Source organism: Prosopis cineraria, unplaced genomic scaffold (genome assembly GCF_029017545.1).
Source record: "Prosopis cineraria cultivar Desert tree isolate PC_DT_omini unplaced genomic scaffold, ASM2901754v1 PC11, whole genome shotgun sequence".
Taxonomy (NCBI): domain Eukaryota; kingdom Viridiplantae; phylum Streptophyta; class Magnoliopsida; order Fabales; family Fabaceae; genus Prosopis; species Prosopis cineraria.
Genome location: NW_026555342.1, coordinates 17,763,939 through 17,784,683, shown reverse-complemented (window position 1 = coordinate 17,784,683; position 20,745 = coordinate 17,763,939). Strand labels below are relative to the sequence as shown.

The 20,745-nt window shown below is 29.6% G+C and overlaps 1 protein-coding gene across 1 annotated transcript; it reads left to right on the top strand.

Annotated features, from left to right (window-relative positions):
* Nucleotides 1–12,348: 12,348 nt before the first annotated feature.
* LOC129286226 (uncharacterized) lies at nt 12,349–15,094 on the top strand. Its single transcript, XM_054922237.1, has 6 exons — nt 12,349–12,648; nt 12,757–12,937; nt 13,058–13,119; nt 13,233–13,896; nt 14,662–14,760; nt 14,847–15,094. Exons 1-6 carry the CDS (start codon nt 12,349–12,351, stop codon nt 15,092–15,094), a joined length of 1,554 nt encoding a protein of 517 aa, XP_054778212.1.
* Nucleotides 15,095–20,745: the final 5,651 nt, after the last annotated feature.

Below are 20,745 nucleotides of genomic sequence, written 5' to 3'. Positions count from 1 at the left end.
TTGATGCCACATTACCTGCCATATATGCGACAGATGATGCCACGTCACAGGTCATGTGTTCGACAGATGATGCCACATCACCCTGCCATCTCATGCCAAATCACACGTCACATTAAGTAAAGTTGGTTATAGTATATGTCGCACCATTACTTAATTGTTGAAAACCTTCAAGTATTAATAAAAATAAACGTCAAGTATGGTGGTATTTTATGATAGTGTTTCCTCATCATGTTCTTGTTCTTCAAATTACTCAAATTGTTTAATTTGTTAATGTTAAATTTGTTGGGATTATTATTGGTTGAGAATTGTAATCTTGATTGTTTAATTTATGTTAACATTTGAATTATGAATAAAATTATATATAAACTTATTAAAATGTATTTATTTTAAATTGTAAAGTTATTGAAAAGTATTCCCTATTATCTTGAAATTGACTCTGTTAAAAAGACTTTAATAGAAGTCCAAACTAATCTAGATCGATTCAAGACAATATTCTTTCTATTCAATCATCAAATATCCACTTAGATTTTTAATTTGGATTTTTTTGTTTAGCATCTACTTTTAGTTTATTACATGTTCACTCATTTTCTATCTCAAAGATAATAAAAAATAATTGTTCAAAATGACTATTAACAAAATTCATATGATTAAAATAATTTTTTTATTAAAATATTTTTTAAGATAATTGAAAAATTGTAGATAAAAATTATTTTTAATAAACGAAGGGGAAGCATTTAACTTGAGAGAAGATAAAAGTTTAATCATTTATTTATTAATTTTTGAGAAAAATATGGAAAAAAAAAGTAAAAATAATATTATTTAATATTTAAAAAATTATTTTATTTTAAGTTCATTTTCCTAACAAAAATAATATTTGCTACAACAAAAATAATATTTTATTAAAAAATATAACACACACACTCATGTAAATTATTTTATCATATTAATAAATTAAAATATAATATAAGATATATGTATATATTTCTAATAAAATATTATTTGGTATATATGTATATAGTTAAATAATATATATTTAATTTCTCATATAATAATTGTAAATACATTTCAATTCAACTGGTGAAAAAAGAGGAATTAAGGCTTGAAAGGTAGAGGTTAAGTGTTCAAATCCTAGTTTTGACATATTTTACAATGAATATGTGACGTGAATATGTGACGTGGCATGTGATGGCAACGTGGCAGGTAATGTGACACAAGGTGTCAATTGATGTGGCATGAAGAGGCACTAATGTGACATAAGATGGCTCTTTTATTTTTTTTAAAAAAAATGACACAAGTTTTTTGTGGTGACAAACATAGTCACCACCAAAAATATAGTTTTAGCAGTGATAATTGTTGCCACCAAAGGTAAACTTTTAGTTGTGAAAAACTTTTGATGGTGACAAAATATTAGCAATCAAACTTTTGACGGTGACCCTATGGTGATGAAATGTCACCATTAAAAACCTTTAGAGATGACTTTTAGACTTTTGGTAACGACAACCAAGATTCAATTTTTTTTTTGTAGTATACGTCAACTCTTAGCCACTTTACTCAAATAAAATTTTCATAATATCTAAATAGTTGTACACTCTTACTACTTCTGTTAAAAAATATAAGGTATTTTTAACCGAATCTCACCCTTAATAAAGTAGTTATCTAATTTCAAACTAACTCTATTCTATCTTTTCATATTTACCCTCATTAAATAGCCTACAATAAATATAAGGTAATTCATTCAATAGGGTACTTTTGAAAAAAAGTCAACAATTATACATCAAAGACTAAAAATACTTTATATTTTTTTAAAGGAGGGCGTAAGTGAGAAATTATTCACGAAATTTGTTTAATCTCACTTGATTTTATTAATTTTTTCCTTTTTTTTAAATATCATGATTGTTAAAATTTTACTCTTCTTGGATAAATTTACTTTCCTCATGTAATCATTATGGTAAATTTTAATAACCATGACATAATCTCATTCAATTTAACAATATTAATACATATTTACTAAATTTAATTTTGTACTTCTTTTTCATAAAATAATAATTTAATGCTTTAAGAAATAATTATAATCTAATCTTCAATTCTAGGAGTAAAAATTGGAATGTGATAACTTAAGTGGCCAAGCAAAAATAAAAAATGATTCCGATAAAAATAAAAAAAAAATTAAATCATTTTACACTGGTTGGTTTCATATCACAGTTTCCACTTTGCACACAATCCAAAAAAAAACAGAGGCAATAAAAATTATATTAGTGAATTTTACGGTCAAAATAGTTTTTTTTTCCCCTTATCAAAGAACTGTAAATATGTTCATATTGGATTTTTTGAATGACAATTATATTTTCAATATTTCTTTGGAATATTTTTTCAACACACATTTTAGACGTTTCATATCATACATACATACATACATATATATATATATATTATAAATAATCATATCGATGTGTTGGTATTGTGTCATATCTAATACATATATCATATTTGTACATCATATAGTATATAAAAAGGATGGTTTAGTTGAATTACATTCATATTGAGAAAAATTAGGTACTAAAAGTTACGTACTAAATTTGATGATTTTAGGTTTGAAATCAACGACAACAAACCATACACGTTTCACTGTCTTATGTGAAGACATTGACAAAAGTTGACTACTAACTCCTAATTTAGCTGATTTCAAGTTTCAGATCAATTGTAACAAGCAATGCACTTAACCACGTTTTATTTGCTGAAATGAATTGACACGCGACGCAATAAAATATGTACTTTTTTAATTATTGGACCAGCAAGACGATTAATGGTTAATATTATTTAATCACTCCTTTCCTCTATGAAATATTCCCGGATTTTTCTTGTGAATTGGGCCTAGATTATTCTTTTGTATATTGTTTGAAAATTCATAGATAACCGGTATTGCTTAAACTCTCTCCGTTAAAAAATATAAGGCATTTTTAACTGAATCTCACCCCAATAAAGTAGTTTCTTGTCTCTAAGTTAACTCTATTTTTTTATATTTACCCTTATTTAATAAGATATTTCAATTTAAAATCAATACAAAGTGATTTATTCAATAGGGACACTTTTGAAAAGAATACAATAATTATATCTTAAGAGACTAAAAATGCCTTACATTTTTTAACATTCAACCTCTCAAAAAATGTCTTACATTTTTTAATGGAGAGAGTATTTTATTAAAAGTATGACTTACTTGTTAAGTTGTGTTATATATTTGTTAATCATATGTATGTTTTTCATATAAGTATTTATTCAATATTAACATTTTGCTCCCTCTAAACCACAATATAAAATGTTTTTTAAAACCTCTACTTGGTCCAAAATATAGGTAATCAGGTAGGTTTTGTGTGGGTGTGTGTTTCTAATTATAACCTTACTTTATTATTTTCCCCTCAAGTAATAATTAATGAGAATATTTTGAATAAGTCAAATGTTATATTTATTCCATGATAAGTGCATATATATTTTATAGTTAAATAGGTATTGATTTTTGGTTTATATTTGATTAAATTTATTAAGATTTCATAACCATTTGATTGATATTTATATATTTTTCTCTTATCACTTAATTATAAGATAAATAGAAATTTTTTTACAGAATGTCAAAATCTACTCATATTTTTTTGTTTTTATGTTTTGCAGGAAAACAATGAAGTAAATTAAAGGAAAAGAGTGAAAAGATATATATATATATATATATAAACACAAAGAAGAAGCAGCATATCCATGGCTATCAAAACAAATATATATATATATATATATATCAATTATTTGGCTGGAGATTTGGAGAAGATAAGATCAACAAGTAGGCGTGCATTCTGGACTAGATTTTCAAGAGTAGAAAATCTCGTGTTTGGACGTGATTTTCTATCATATTATAATTTATATATTGGAGTCTCATGTCAACTAGGAAAGAAAAGAAAAGCCTCCACTTTAACTATGAATACTTCTCTCTATCAAGAGATGGGCATCTAATCTCACATTTGAAAGCTGGAGGCATATTGCAGAGTCTGAAGGAGTCTTTCGAGTTGAGAGATTTCTCTCTTCTCTTCTTCTTTAGATTCTTTTTATGTCTTTTATTTGGAATTGTAGTTTTGACTCTATGAGTTTTTACTAAACTCTTAGTTAAGGTAAGGAGTAGCCTGACTAGGATCGATTTTGTTTTTTATTTGGTTTTGCTTAATTTTCTCATTGAACAATAATTGTTGTCCATGAGAATTTATGTTTAGTTTTATGTTTATCTTTTGTTTTATTCACTTTTTATATATGTGGCTAGTATATAATCTCTTCTTGAGTCATTTAATGAACTGAAAGGTAAAAAACTTATCTAGATCTAGAGAGATAGACACAAATATCAAAATTGTAAATAATTTAGGAGTTTGTGATAGCTTAGATCATAGCTTTATAGTTTGGTTAAAGAGCAGAATTTAATGGAAGCTAGATTTAACTCTAATTAAATACATCCTAACCTACTTGAAGGTAATTAGGATACTTTAGAAATGATTGTCACTGTCAAAGAAGGAAAGATAATTAATTGAATTAGAAGAATCCATCTTGATAGATGAATTTTGATCCCTGGCATTTGATTGACTAGTTGGTTCATCTTCTCATTTGCGTTTATCATTTTCTTATTTAATTGCATTATTTAATTATTTAATTTAAATTTCTTTTCAAAATCCTTATCTGTTTTATTAAATAATAAAGATAACTATCTTTCTCAGGCTTTGACTCTTAGAATACTCTGGGAATTATTACTGCATCAATATCGTGCACTTACAAGAGCTAATCATTCCATCCAATGATATGATTGGAAAGATGTGAATTTTTTAAGCAAACATAAATTAGTTAACAAATCATAATATTACCAAATTATGGATATTGTAATTCATTTCTCTATGCCTTATAAAAGACTTGTCCAATTAGTATTACCTATTGAACTCTGGTTTTGAAGATCACAAAATGAGAGAAGTTTTTGTATTGCAAGAAATTATAATTATGGTTAATGGCAGGTAATTCTGCTTTAAATCTGACTTAAAGGTCTGATTCCCAAATAGTGCCCTTATTCCCAAGTAACCAAGAAACTTAAATCTTATTCCCAGTTAAATGTAATTGAGTTTCATTCTAAAAATTAAATATTTGACTTGATCTTAATCTGGACCATTCCTAATACCTAAGAGATAGATTTTTGTTTAAGTTCCATTAATTGATTTTTGAGTTCTTGGTCGGCTGGTTCTGTTTGGTACTCTATTCTCTCTCACCGATGGCGTTGTGATGAAGAAGGAGGAAGAAGAAGAGACGAGGAAGGAGAGAATGGAGTTGTTTCTTTTTCTTCTTCTTATTTTTTTTAAATAAAATTCACCTATAAAAATACAAGTCTTTTACAGTCATGAAATTAAGAATGATGTTTCAAAATAATATCTCGTCAAAGTTTTAAAAAATTAAAAGTAGAAAATCCAAGAAGTAAGGATTATTGATTTTTGATAAATAATCCATAGGCTTATAATGCCCTTGAATCTTAAAAAAAAAAAAAAACCAAACAAACGTCACTATCAACGATCGCCAGTGGGATGGGGGACTTGAATATTTAACCCATTGGTTGTTCAGGAAAAAAAAAAAATACCACTGAACCACCAAAACATTTTAATTATACATTGCAATATATATATATATATATATTATAATTTTTGTGTTCAAGTATTTATGTGCATTTATATTAATTATGGACACATTGTTGTTAATACCCAAACAATTACTTGTAAATATTAGAAAAAGCTGTCAATTTTTTAAACCCCAATGGTTCACTTTTTCAACAACTTGCTTTATTCAATATTGACAAGTTATCAATATTATAACAAATTAAAAAATATGTATCTTATAAATTTTTTTTTCAAGCATTTTTATGGGCTTTGATTAATTATGGACATACTTTTGTTAATAATTAAATAATTACTTATAAATATTTGAATATGACTTGTTCATACGTAAAAAAGCTATCAATTTTTAAAACCCAACTTATTTATTTTTTTAACAATTTATTCCTTCAATTCAATATTGACAAGTTATTAATATTATGTTCCATAAAAAAATATATCTTACAAATTTATTTAGCCCGAACAAAGTATAAAAGCTTATTAACTTCATTTTGATATCACAAAAGAAGTCATGAGAGAAAGAAATGAGACTTGAAAAAAATGTATTTATCTATTGATATAAAAAGCTCATAAATCCTAATAATAATTAATGAATATTCTAATAATTACTAATGAATACGAAATATTTCTTAAATCTTAACATGATAAATTTTAGGAGATAATAAATCATAATAATGTATACAAAGTTCAACAGAATAAATCTCAATAAATAATATTTTACAATATTTTTATTTTTTGACTTTTTTTTTGAATTGTAAGAAAAAACTTAATTGTTCTTGTGATACTTATTTGAGGGACATTTAAACTCTGAAAAGAATACGTTTAATTTATATACGCACATATTGTAATAATTATCATTCAATTTTATAAAGATAAAACTCATTTATAATAATACAAGTATTTTTCAGTAATAAAATTAAGGATATTTTAAATAAGATCTCGTAAGATTTTATTATATCTCGTCAAATATGACAAAGAAAAGTAAGGATAATTTCAGAACGTGCATGAATTTCACATTTAATTTGAATTGTTGCATTTTTTAAATTTTTAAGGTGGTGCATTGAATCAATTAAATTTCTGGATGAGCCAAACTTCTACGAATCTCACATGCTCCATCTTATGGAACGGGCCAAACATTACAGGTTGCAAACATTATTTACTCAAAAGCTATTGCCGTATACCAATAAATAAGGTTGGTCTAGTTGTTAAAAATTTGATTCATAATCATAGAGTGGTGAGATCAAATCCCAGCCGCCCTTGTAACTAAATCGTAGTTTTACTTCTGTTCAAGCTGCAGTGGTAGAATAAAGTAACTTGCACAGTAAAATAAATGACCTTAAAAAGTCGATTGATATTGAAAAGCGTAAATTAATTAACAAATAGTGGCTGCGATTGTTTGGATTTAAACTATCTTAATCCTCCTAGCTAATTCATGTTGTAGTGCTTGTAAATTATCGTTTGATAAAATTAGATCATAGTTTGAGCATCATCAATGCAGTGTAGATGTTTGGACGGTCTTCAACTAAGCGGCCAAGGCCTCCAAAATATTCTTAATTATAATTATTTTAAGGTCCTCTAACTTCAGTTGGTTTTTGGGCAACAAAAATTACAATTTTATTGCAAACATAATGATTATTGCATTTTGATAAATAACCCATAAGTTTATAATGGAGAGAATGACAAAAAAAAAAACAGAGATATGCAAATTTAAAAAATTATTGTAAAATGTGATAGTTATTTTGTAGTCTTTAAGAACTTGCCTAACATTGATTTTTTACAAAAAAGGAAAATTTTCCCCTAAATTAAAATTGAAAATGAAACACATGAAGGACAATGACTACTCTATTTAGGTTTTAGTTATTTGCCTAAGAAAAGTTGTCATTCAGTTCTTAAGTAGTCATTATCGTCAATGTATACATGTTTATAATTGGACGGATATAATTTTTTTTAACTCACCAAGCTCTCTCTGTTTTTTTTTTTTTTAGAATGATGAATTAGTTATCGATATTTTATGTTGTGGTCTAGAAAAATTATCAAGCATAGCACGTTTTTTTCCAGCATTTGGCTTTATCTTATTGGTTCCTGGGGAGACATACCAACTTGTATATGACTTGCTTTGTTTTGATTTGTTTATGGGAAATTTTCACTGTAGGCCCATGAACTAGAGATAATAAAAAGGAGAACTCTTGAATTTTTGAAACTTCACTGAAAATTTATAGTACTGAATTGAAATTAAAATTACCTGAGGCATGACAATATTGTCCCAATTACAACAATTTCACTCAAATTGATTCCAAGTGTTGCACTTCAATTTGTTGTTTATTGCCCTATTTTATTTGTTCATTACAACACTTTCACTTGAATTGATTCCAAGTGTTGTGCTTCAAATTGTTGTTCATTGTTCTACTTTACTTGTTCATTACAACACTTTCACTTAAATTAATTCCAAGTGTTGCTTGCATGTTAACACGACTTGTTCGTGTGACTATTGTATGTGGTTCATTATCTTTCAGATTATTGTTCATTACTCTACTTTACTTGTTTATAGCTTTACATATTTATAGTTTGTTTTTTCTTGTCAAATTTCATTTCTATTTCAATAGGGACAATCTCATCATTTCCCGGAGAATTTTAATTTCAATTCAGTACTATAGACTTGCAATTAAGTTTAGAAATTTAGGGGTTCTTTTTTTTAAATTATCTCTGGTCCAAAGATCTTCAGAGAAATTTTCCCTCAACAGTCCCCCTCTAGTTTATTGGGACTAAAATAAATTTAAAGTTCCTAGTGCTGAGCGATCTTTGGCATGATCCTTTCTTCCTACGGCTTTGGTTATAATATCAGCTTGCTCATAATTTGAAGAAATTAAACATGATTTAAATCAATCAATCCATGTATTAATTTTGTTACAAAATGACAATCGATCTCTATACTTTAAATATGCTTCTGCAACTGATCTGGAGACAATGCTTTAATTTGCTTGTTTGATTTCCATGAAACCAGACCTCCACCAAGCTTGACAATACACATTTATCTACCCTTAACCACAACACTTCTTCTCTAAAAATGAGAGGATCAATTTGTTCTTGTGCTATAATAATTTAAGTGTCATTTAAGCTCTCTTAAATTAAACAATGAGTTTAGTTGATATGCGCAAATGTCCTTAATTGAAACTTAGGATTTTATAAATAAAATCCATTTATAATTCTACATGATCAGTCTTTTACAGTAATAATACAAGCAGCAGAATCTCCACAATGCGTTTGGCTTTCAAGCACACAAGAATTGCACTACAAAAGCGCACCTAGGACCCTAGAGGAGAAAAAATTGTCCTTAGGGCCCAATGCAGTCTAAAATTATTCTACAAGCTCGAGGGCCCTTTTTGAAAATATGTTTTAGGGAAAAAAAAACACAATTGCTCTTAGTAAGAAAAGAAAATGAGTAAAAGTTCAAAGTTTTACAAGATTTTCATATATTCACAACTCTAGGATTAGATATTAAAAAGAAATTGTCTATTAGTAGTGAAATTCTTATTTAGAGTTGACAAGTTTGTGTTGGCCTTACTCACAAATTTGCAACTTAAAGTTTGAATATTTATAAGTACAAGTTTATATTTTTACAAATCAAAGTCTAGATTTTATGATTTCATCTATTTAAAATTAAAGTTTATCGTGACAGCAAGTTCAGATTTTTTACAACTAGATATTTGCAAATTCACAATTTTATATTCACATATTAACAAGTAGTTGTCCATTAATAATGAACCTAAAGTTCTTTCTTTCTCACTAGGGACAATTGTGTCTTTTTCCTTAAAACATATTTGCAAAAAAAAAAAAAACCTTTGAGCCTGCATTGGGCCTTACTTGCAATTTTTTGTCCTTTGTGAGCCCTAGGTCGATTTTCCATTTATTTATGCCCTTACAAACGCACGCGCACATAATGCCGGGCTTCATTATTGCTTCCAAGTTCCATCGATCGAGCTGCTTCATATAGCATAATCAAGTTTCAGAATGTTCTTGTTGGTTGGGTAATAAGCAAAGCAATTGAAGTTGCATACATCAAAAGGATAACCAGTGTTTCTTTCGATGTAGATGTAACCATTGTCTCCCCAATCTTTACTCCATGAGTTGTTCACAATCCAATAATCAAGACCAGCACCAAATGAACCACATCCAACAATCAGCATAGCATGATCAACATCCTAGTGTTAAACTTCTAATGAAGAAATTAGTGCATACAGGGATCGATCAAGCCAAATGGTCTCTTGTTTCAAAGATGAAAGTGTTTGTTTATTTATTTTATTTAAGCTATTTATCTCCAATCTTGTTTTAGGGTTAATGAGCATCTTAGACTTTAAATTATTGCAGAAATATCATTTTAAACCTTGAGATCTTAAAATGTGTGAAAATCCTCTCAACTTTTAAATTTCAAATACCTAAACACCACACTTACGTTGGAGAAAACAGCTATTATTTTTAAGGGTCAAAATGAGTGCCATATCAACATATAATTAGGCCCGACCACTACAAAAGTAACGGTCATTTTTTTAAAACTTAACAATAAGGTTTTAGGCCCTTAGAATTTCAAAGTTAAGAGGAATTTTTGCACATTTCAAGACTTTAAGGTTCATGATACTATTTAAACAATAGTTTAGGGTTTAGGATGATAATTTTTTTTTAATTTATGAGATATGTATTTAAACCATGTTTAGGGTACTTAAATATCCTTAATTAGTTAATATACTTTTTTTCTGATAAAATCAATACAAATGAATTTTAAAGTATTAATAATATCAATAACAAAAGCTTTTTAAAAAATAAATAACATTCACATATCTTGATTTAATTAAAAATAAACATTTTAAGTATATAAAATTAAGTACATAAGTTATTTATTTTAGTAATTGCCCAACAAAACATAATGCCCTTTTATTTCCATGATCTTACAGTGGAATTTTTGAATCATTTGGTCCTTGACTATAAAATTCTCTCTACTCTGGTCCTTTATTAAATTTCTCCCAAATATAATTGAAAAGAACCTTTGAGCTCTCTGATCTTTCATGGAGACTAAGATGCCGTCAACCCGTTACACAGGACAGCCCTGCTCGTTGCTTACAAGTCTCCACCAGCACCTATGTTAATTATTATTTATTTATGATTTCAAAACCATTTTTTGTTTCAAGAATTTGCAAACGGATGCTAAATATTTCGTAGATTTCAAAGGAGCTTAATGGGATGTGCAAAAATAAACTGAATATTACGCTTTCTTGACCCATAGGAGTTTGGGTACGACATTTTGGATTCTCGTATAGGCCCTTTACAATGGAATAATCTCTCAAGAAAATAAACTAAAAATTACAATACCCAAGAGATTTTTACTCTCGGCCCAATACAAGTGGCCTGGCCTAATAACTTGTATCTCATATATCAATTATTTTATTTTTGTATCTCTATGTTGATGGATGGGCTCAGTGTGTTGTATGAATGAAGTTTTGTATTTAATAGACGATGTCCCCGAAGGAATTTATATTTAATATTAAATATTAATATGCTTTTGCTACCGAAAAAAGAATTATATATTATTATCCCATGAACTATGGTGGGCCGGGGGGCAAGGATAAATATTTAAAGCTTGAAATACAAGAGATAATTCATAGGATCTTGATTTCCCAAATATAATTGAAGACACAGAACCTTTGAGCTCTCTGATCTTGGATATTACTAAGGTTTTAAAAACCGAATTGAATTGGCTGGTTCAACCATGAACCGATCACCAGTCTAGTTTGGTTGGGTCAAGTAAATCGGGGGACAATTGAACCGGTCAATAGCATGTGAACCGGTGAAAGAACTGGAAAAATTGAAAAAAATGACAGTTCAAACAAGTTAACTAGTTTCATGTTATATTAATTTTTTTCCTGCTCCTCCAGCTCAAAACAATGTAGTTTTGAGTTTTTTTTTTTTATAATTATTGGATGACCAAAACAAGGACCACCAGCGATTGCCCTAGCCCAATTGCCCGACCGAGATGAATCATTATTCATTATTCATTTTAGTTTTCCATTCTAGTTCTAGACTTCCAATTTGGCATCTTCCCTTCGTCCTCTTCATCTCTTCGATGCACAACCACACGCATTTGTCAATGAGATTTTCTTCATTTCGACGGACGGTGAATGTATCTTTGAGCTCGACACCCTCGTTGAACACTAAGGTCGAGTCTGATCTGATCATCTGAAGTTGAATGTATCTCCGAGCTTGGCACCCTCGTCGAATATATCTCTGAGCTGTTCATTTCTTCATTTCTGAAGTCTGATTTGGGTTCTCCACTTCTCCTTCAGTCCGTCTTCATCTCTCCACCCAAGGTCAAGTACTTAGGTCATCAAGTCTGAATCCATGCTTTCCAAGTTCAACTTGTCTTCATCTCTAAGTCAGTGAGTCAACACTCTCCAGGTCCAACTTGCCTGAATTTGTCTAAAATGGTTACTTAAATCTTAAATTGCATGTTTATTCTTTCATTTTTGTGATTGTCTAAAATTGTTACTTGCATATCCTGAATTCATTTTTGTTACTTAAATCCTGAGTTGCCTTTTACAGAGTCCTTGCTTCCATTTTTATGGTTGATTATTTTTATCTAGTGATTTTAATTTCTGTTTGTTTGAATTTAAAGTTTTGATTTAAGCTCATGGATGCTGGTGGCCTTGAAAATAATAACACTCCCACACCTACGCACACTCCCACACCAACTCTTATACCTGTGTCAAATACCCCCTCCACTCACAATGTTAATGCTACTGGAAGGACTGATATTGGTAGTTCATCAGAGAAACAATCAATAATTGGCTCTACTCATGAGAAGACTAATCCTGCCTGGGAACATTTAGCCTTAAGAAAAGAAGGGGATACAGCTATTTATACATGCTTGCATTGTTCAAATGAATATAGAGGGGGTGGCATAAATAGATTGAAGCAGCATCTAGCTGGGGTAAGTGGTCAAGTTGTTTCTTGTAAAAAAGTTCCTCATGATGTACACCATCGAATGATCCAGTCTTTAAGGGAGGTTTAAATAAAAAAGAAAATTGGATGATTTGAGGAAAATTATGGTGATATTGACGACTTACAAGAAGTAGTTGATGCTGGTTCAAATCTTCCTTCATATACAGCTCCTCCGGCTAAAGATAAAAGGAAGGCTTCTACAAGTGCTGCAAAGAGACAAGCTTTTGGTGCAGCTGGCAATTACTTTGCCCCAAGAACAACTCCTGGTGCACAACCAAGTATTAAAAGTGTTTTGTCTACTAAAGAAGCACAGCACAAAGCAAAGATTACTATTTCTGAGTGGTTTGTTGTCAATTGCATTCCTTTCAATACATTGAATTGTCCATTCTTTTAAAAAGCTATAGATGTAATTGCTGCTATAAGACTTGGATTCAAAGGCCCTACTGCTTATGATATGAGAGTGAATTTGTTAGGGGATTTGAAATAAGAATGTCATTTAATTGTTGATGCTCATCGACGCAGATGGGAAAGTAATGGTTGTACATTAATGGCTGATGGTTAGACTGATGTTAGGCAGCATACATTAATAAACTTTTAGTTCATTGTACGAAAGATATAGTGTTTGTGAAGTTTATTGATGCTTTAGAGCTAGTCAAAGATGCCAAGACATTATTTCAGCTGTTTAGTAAAGTGATAGAGTGGATTAGCCCTAAAAATATTGTTCATGTGGTGACTAATAATGCAGCCAATTATGTAGCATGTGGTCAACTGATTCATGAGAAATATAGGCATATTTATTGGTCATCGTGTGCTGCACATTGCTTGAATCTCATCTTAAAGGACATTGCAAGTTTGCCTCATGTGTCAGACCTTGCATCCAAGGCATCAAAGATTACCATTTTTGTGTATAATCATACTGTCTTTTTGTTATGGCTTAGAAAAAGACAAGGCTGGAGGGAGATTGTGCGTCCAAGAGCAACTAGATTTGCTTCCACCTTCATTACTTTACAAAGCATCTATAAGCACAAGAATGACTTGCAAGCTTTGATGGTTGATAGACATTTTATTGATTACAAGTTGTCAAAGACAGTAGCAAGACAAAATTTTGCTAACATTGTCTTGGACAATAGATTTTGGAATGAGTGTTATGACATTATGGTGCTTGTTGGTCCCTTCATTCAGTTGCTAAGAATTGTTGATGGAGATGAAAAGCCTTCTCTTGGCTATGTCTATAAAGGTATGATAAGGGCAAAACATGGAATCAAGAGTTTCTGTAACAACAATCCTTATAAATATAAGCCTTACATATACATCCTTAAAGCTCGATGGGATAAGCACTTGAAGACTAGTCTTCATGCAACAGCATATTTTTTGAATCTGACATTCATGTATAACTCTTCTTTTCATCTCAAAAGAAAGCTCACAGATGATGTACTTGAGTTGCTTGGGGTGTATGGCTCTGATAATTATGTCCAGTTGTGGGAGCAATGAGTTTGTACAAAAATCATGATAGTTCTTTTGCTCGAGATCACTTGGGTCTAGCAGCAAAAAAATCATCACCTTATAAGTTGTATACTTTTCTTACTTTTAATTATTAATTATAATTTGAAATGATAAGTGAAAAAGCTACATTTTTGTTATAGATGAATGGTAGTCGTCTGTTAGAGGTGATGCTCCACAATTGCAACAAGTTGCAATCCGTGTGCTTAGCCAAACTTCATCATCTTTAGGATGTGAGCGTAATTGGAGCTTGTTTGAATGTATTCACACAAAAAGAAGAAACAGATTAGATCGTCAATGCTTAAATGATCTAGTTTTCACTAATTACAACTTGTGGTTGTAGCATAGGTAGTTATCTAAATGATCCAGTTTTAATTTATGTTTAGTTGAAAATTAAATAATATCTAACTTCTTCCTTGTTTACTTAATAGGTCACAGTTGAAGAAGAAAAATTATGATCTTATTGATTATGTATCTATTGATAGACTTGACTTTTGGATAGTTGAAAAAGAACCTGCTCCTAAGTTTAATGAAGCAGATTGTGATGCTCTGCTACATGGAGATAATCCACAACCTGTTACTGCTACTAGGGATGATGAAGGTTATTTGATATGTTATTATCCTATAATTATTTTTGAGAGAAATGATAGTTAAAAGCTTAAGATTGATTTCTCTTATTTATAATAGGTGATGAACGTATGAATGCTACATCTTCTCCACCTTTGTTTGATAATGTTGGATTTGGAGCTCAATCTACATCTGTTGGATTTGGAGCTCAATCTACACCTGTTGGAGTTAGAGGTCAATCTACACCTAAGGGAGTTGGAGTTCAATCTACTCCTGAAGTTGCTATCTCAGATTTTCTTCCTACTACAGTTGCTAATGACTTAGCAATTAAAGAACTTAACTTGAATGAGTTTTATGGTGATGATTGATTTTCTTGGTTTGATGGGTTTCACTTAGGACTTGGGAAGAATGTAATAATTATGGATTAGACTTTTGTGCAAGGATGTTGGATGATTTTCCCTTTGATGTTGCATTGTTATATTTATGGATTTGGCTATTATATTGTGGATTAAACTTATATGCAAGGATGTTGTATGATTTTTCCTTTAATATTGGATTGTTATATTATAGATTTGGCTATTAGATTATGAATTTGATATTAATATTTGTGATCTTTTAATTTTAAATGATGTTTTTATGCTTATATAAGTATTTAATTAATAATTTTTAAATGTATATTATTCAAAATACATTAATTTATTATTGACCGGTTCAACTACGGTTCAATCTCGGTCCAACCATTGAACTGTGAACTACTATCTTGATCGGTTCGATGACCAGTCCGGTTTTTAAAACCTTGGATATTACTCCCTCCATCCCAAATTACTCCCTTCATGCCAAATTTTCTTTTTAATTGAACATGCTAATATGATCTTTTTATGTAAGCATATTCTCCATATCTTATATTGTTTATTAAAATGTTACATATCTAATAATTATTTAAACTCAAATGTTTTTATTTAGTTTAGAGAGTGCAAAATATCAATAATATGGCACAAAGTTACAAAATTTACATACCTTATTTTTAATTTATCCTAAAGTAAGGTGGCGCATTTCTCCCACCCTCACTCAAGCATGGTTTTGCCACTGAATATTATTCATGTGTTACAGGTATGGCATTTATTTATAAATTTATCACTGGTCACGTTTCTTACACTGTTTTCTTTTTAACCTGTATAAAATCATGGTGTAAAATATGTATTTTGTATAGCGGGGTAATTAACTTTGTCTATTGCCCATCATGACTTCGCTTTTTTTTTTTTTTTAACTAGAGATAACATGAACAATATGCAAGCGAATCTCCGCATCATTTGATTTCAAGTTCACAAGTTACAGTACAATAGAACTTTGATTCAAGCGCAAGTGAAATTCCATTTATTTATGCCAAACACACACACACGCACACAAAATACGGGAGCTTCATTATTGATTTTGCATAGCACTTCAAGCTGCTTCGCAGTGCAGAATCAAGCATTAATAATGTTGCATACACCAGAATAATGGCCAGAATTTCTTTTGATGTAGATGTAACCACTGACTTCAAATCCTTTGTCCCATGAGTTCTTCACAATCCAATAAACAAGATCAGCACTAAATGAATCATATCCTACTATCAGCGCATCATGATCAATTTTCCAATGTTCAATGTTCAACGTTTAATGAAGAAATATTGCTCATGATGGATCAAGCCAAATGGATCTCTCCAATTGTTTCAAACATGGAAGTGTTAATTTTATAATTTATAATTTTATTTTTAATTTAAGATATCAGAATGTAAAGAAATAATTTTTTTATTAAAAAATAGTGATTATTCAAATTTTAAACTAATCCAAAGTAGGGTTTCAAAATTTTGCCCTATAATTAGTATTGAAGGGAGTATGTCATGTTGCGATTCTTCAAAACCTTATCATAATATTGGATCCAAGGTTTGCAATTTAAGTCCACACAATTTTTTTGTTTTTTTTTTTTTTTGTTTTGGCTAAACCATACAAATTTTTTATTACTATAAAATTATTTAGGTGGTCCATCACTCTTAGGTGGTCCATTATTCCATTTTTGGAAGAACCCAACGTTTTCCATATTTTAAGAAATCTCAAGTGGTCATAGATTATGGGGCAGGTTCTTTCTTTTTTATTTTTTATTTTTGAATTAGAGGGGTATACACTATAACACAATTAGGTTATCAGTGGGATTCGTCCTCCCACTTATAAATGAGTTTATATGCTACTAGACTATGAGGTCATTGACAAAGAAATAAGTTCTAAATTCCAAAATTATGAATTTCAAGTTCTTTATGTGTTTTATATGAAAGTACAGCATGCATTATACATGAATTTATTAAACAGCTTATTTATGTATTGGAAAATGACAAACAAATACTCTAAAATAAAAAAATGACAATTAAGTACAGTAAAATATGATAATTATTATTTAGTCTCTAGAGACTTGTTTGACATGTTATTTTTGATGAAATGACATATTTGTCCTTAGTGACTATAATAGGAAATCACTACTTTGATTGTCTTATAGTAACTAAAACAGAATAGAGAATGACTACTTTCTTTTTGCAAATTTGTTCATCAATTAAGTGCAACTAAAGTAGCCATTTTCATAAAGAAAATAGTCATCTTTAGAAAGAAAGTAATCATTATTTAATCCGTTCATAAATTACAAATTTGTAGAAATAAAGTTGTCATTTTCTATTCTATTTTAGTTGATAAATCCAACTAAATTAGTCATTTACTATAATAGTCACTAAAGGCAAATATGTCATTTCATCAAAAATCAAAGTATCAAATAAGCCCCTAGGAACTAAGTAATACTTACCACATCTCGCGGTACTTAATTGTCAGTTGCATATTTTAGAGGTATTTTTTTTAATCATTCTCCCAATTATTTATCATCTTGTATTAAAAAAAAAATACAAACCAATCAGTCGACGTAAACACCCAGTTTGTAGGGCATTGTAATATGTCTATCCTCATCTCTGTTACGTACTTTGTCAAAATTTGATTTTCCTTGTAACAATTTAAAATACTTGCCAATTTTGAGGAAAACACACACACTAACCACCTTATTCACAAAGCCATAAGAAGAGTAATTTGCTTCTTTAGGCACCGAACCATGTGTGAGGCTTAAGATCATAATAATGAATATATCTTACACGTAAACATGACAGTAAAAATCATAAATTAAGGAGAAGCTAATAACCTATTGAAATTAATGTCAATTCAGCGCATTTTTTTACACTTTATGTGCTGAATTAGATCAATTGTGAATATTTTAGGTTTAAATATAAGAAAATGAGCGTTATTCCAAATTGACATAGAAAATAGAATTTATTGAGAATTTTGCAAAGTTTCTTACTTTGATTTTGGTGCACACAAAATGTTTCACCGCAAGTGTACAGGTCAAAGTGCAATATAATAATGCGTCAAGGTCGATCCCACAAGGAATCAAGCAAAATAGCAATTAGATAATAAATTTCTCATTTTTATTTACGTTAAGCAAAACCAATTAGAAGTGATTGATTAAACAAAAATTAAAAAAGTGAAATGAATAAAATGCAATGAGATTCAACAACCGCAAATGTCCAATGCAACCTAAAGTCACTAATCCCTTGCTAGCTTCATAGATCTTGCTTTTTACCCAATTAATTAATTTTAATGCTAATTTTGTTAATCTAGAGCATTAATGGATATAAAGGTCTTTCGAACCTCAGATAACCCTCTCTCAAATTAATTATGTTATTTCTAACAAAATTATTCAAGAGGCAACTTTAATTCCAACTCACTCTAATTTGATTATATGAGGCAATTAGGTATATTTCTATCCTAATTACAAATTAGATCATAGTCTAATTTCATATTACTCAATCTAAAGGTCCAAATGAGATTTTTCTTTGTCAAGGAAAAACCCCAACACCTAAATTCATATTTAATGATGGCCAAACATTAAATAAATAAATTAATGCAAGATTGAGCAACAAAATTAATATTAAGCATAACTAATGGGTAAAAACAAGCTCTAATCCACTAACAAGTTCATAGTTACTCTAGGTCAAATATGTTCGGCCACTAATAACCATTAAAACAGCATGAAGCAATAATATTCAGTAAAAGATACATCAAAATGTAGAGAAAAGGGAGAAGAAATCTTAGGAAGGATGATTTCTGTCACAAATTGCAAGACCCAAGTGTTCCCTAAGCTTTTCCAACTCTTTCTCCACCTTAGAATGCTCCCTGGACGTGCAGTTGTTGGTTGAAGACGAACTGGAACTGATATGAGGTGCCTCAAGCCCTAAAAATTCATTGAGAGTTAAAATTGTACGTTTCATTAAAATTGCGCTTTACTGCAGCAAAACCTGTTTTTGCTGTAGTAAATATGACCTGTTCAGATTTTCTTTTTAGATTTAATTTCTTTGACTTGGGCTCCAAAATTATCTTCTTTGGGCCTCTAAATTGAGCCTCCCTACAGGCATAAAATCCAAAATAAATGATAGAATTGGTCCACTAACTTCTAACATATTTCCAAGCCCATTTTCACATATATTCATCTATTTAATCATATTTTTGGTAACAAAATTTCAATAAATGACTTCCAATTATATTAAAAATACTAACAAATTCAATAAAATATTGAAAGTCATCAAACCCCCACACTTGAATGTTTACTTGTCCTCAAGCAAAAAAAAACAACTATATAAAAATGGAAAAAGGAAATGTAAATATTTTAAGGTTAAATATAATTCAAACTTTCAAGGACTCAATTTAATTACAAATCTTTCCTGCCTTCCAAAAATAATAGTAGCAAGGCACTTAATTAAGGAAAGATAAATTTCAATAGATTATCCCTCACCAGTCAAATATTTTCACTCTACGATCAAGGTGTCTAAGGGTTGTGTTTCACTCACTTCCACCTATTGTAACCCATCTACCGTATTCTTGTTTCTTATCTTAATCTCTACTAAATTATGCCATTACACACACAAATAAAAAGGACTTTTGAAAGGTTGTAATGTTCTAGGTAGGATAATAAAATGAAATTATTCAATAGGTAAACATTATATTCTCCAATTAGTGTAAAGCATATGAAATGAAGATCATGAAAATTGAAGGATAAACTGCAACTATTTACAAGAGGTATCAATGAATATAAACACCCTTTTTTTTCACTTAATTTTTTTTCTAAACTTTCTATATTCTCTTCTCTTCTTTCTTCATCTTCTTTTATTTTGTTTCCTCTTTCTTTTTCTTTTGAACCACTTATCAAATCCCAACTAAATTCTAAGTCCTTCATTTTCTTTTATGGATATAACACTTAGCACTAACCAAAGTGGTAAATGGGAATAAAAATGAATGAAAAGTGGGTAAATCTTAGCAAAAGGGCATATGATGATTTTTTTTTAAATAAGGCCAAGGCTCAAATGGGTGAAACAAATGATTTATGTGAAAAAGGGATGGATATTTGGCTATACTAGCTAAAAGAAATGAATGCCTAAATCATTTTTGTATATGCAAATGGCTATTATGAGTCTCAACATAGATTCAAAACAAGTTCTAGAGATAGAATCACAATAAATGTACTCTCTCTTAAAGGAAATGAACATTTAGGCTCAAAATTCTTAGAAGCTTTTTGGACAAACTATTGTCAATTATCCAAACTTAATCCATTGCCTATTTACTAAAATTCTAGGAAGGTAGAACCGACTTTTAATTAAATGTAATTCTCTCAAGTTCAAACCAATTTGACCTTAGCCACATTCACCAAAAGAACATAAAAAATGATTAAAAAAATGTTTATGAGATTTTCAAAACTTTCAAAATTTGTTTTATCATTTTTTTAAAACTATGTACAAATATATACAACCAATTCCTAAAACAAAACAAACTCAAGGACAGGTAAAATAACAAATCTAAAAGCAAGTATGCCCTCCCCCACACTTGAATTAAACATTATCCCCAATGTTTAAAGATAGAAAACAAACAAGAAGAGAGAGGGACACTAAAACTCCCCTGAC

Bases quoted from the DNA above. Each gene is read 5' to 3' on its own strand.
- LOC129286226 (XM_054922237.1), top strand. From the start codon at position 12,349: ATGGATGCTGGTGGCCTTGAAAATAATAACACTCCCACACCTACGCAC. The intron at 12,649-12,756 runs GTAAGTGGTCAA...GGATGATTTGAG, and splicing joins TGAAGCAGCATCTAGCTGGG to GAAAATTATGGTGATATTGA. The intron at 14,761-14,846 runs GTTATTTGATAT...TATTTATAATAG, and splicing joins TGCTACTAGGGATGATGAAG to GTGATGAACGTATGAATGCT.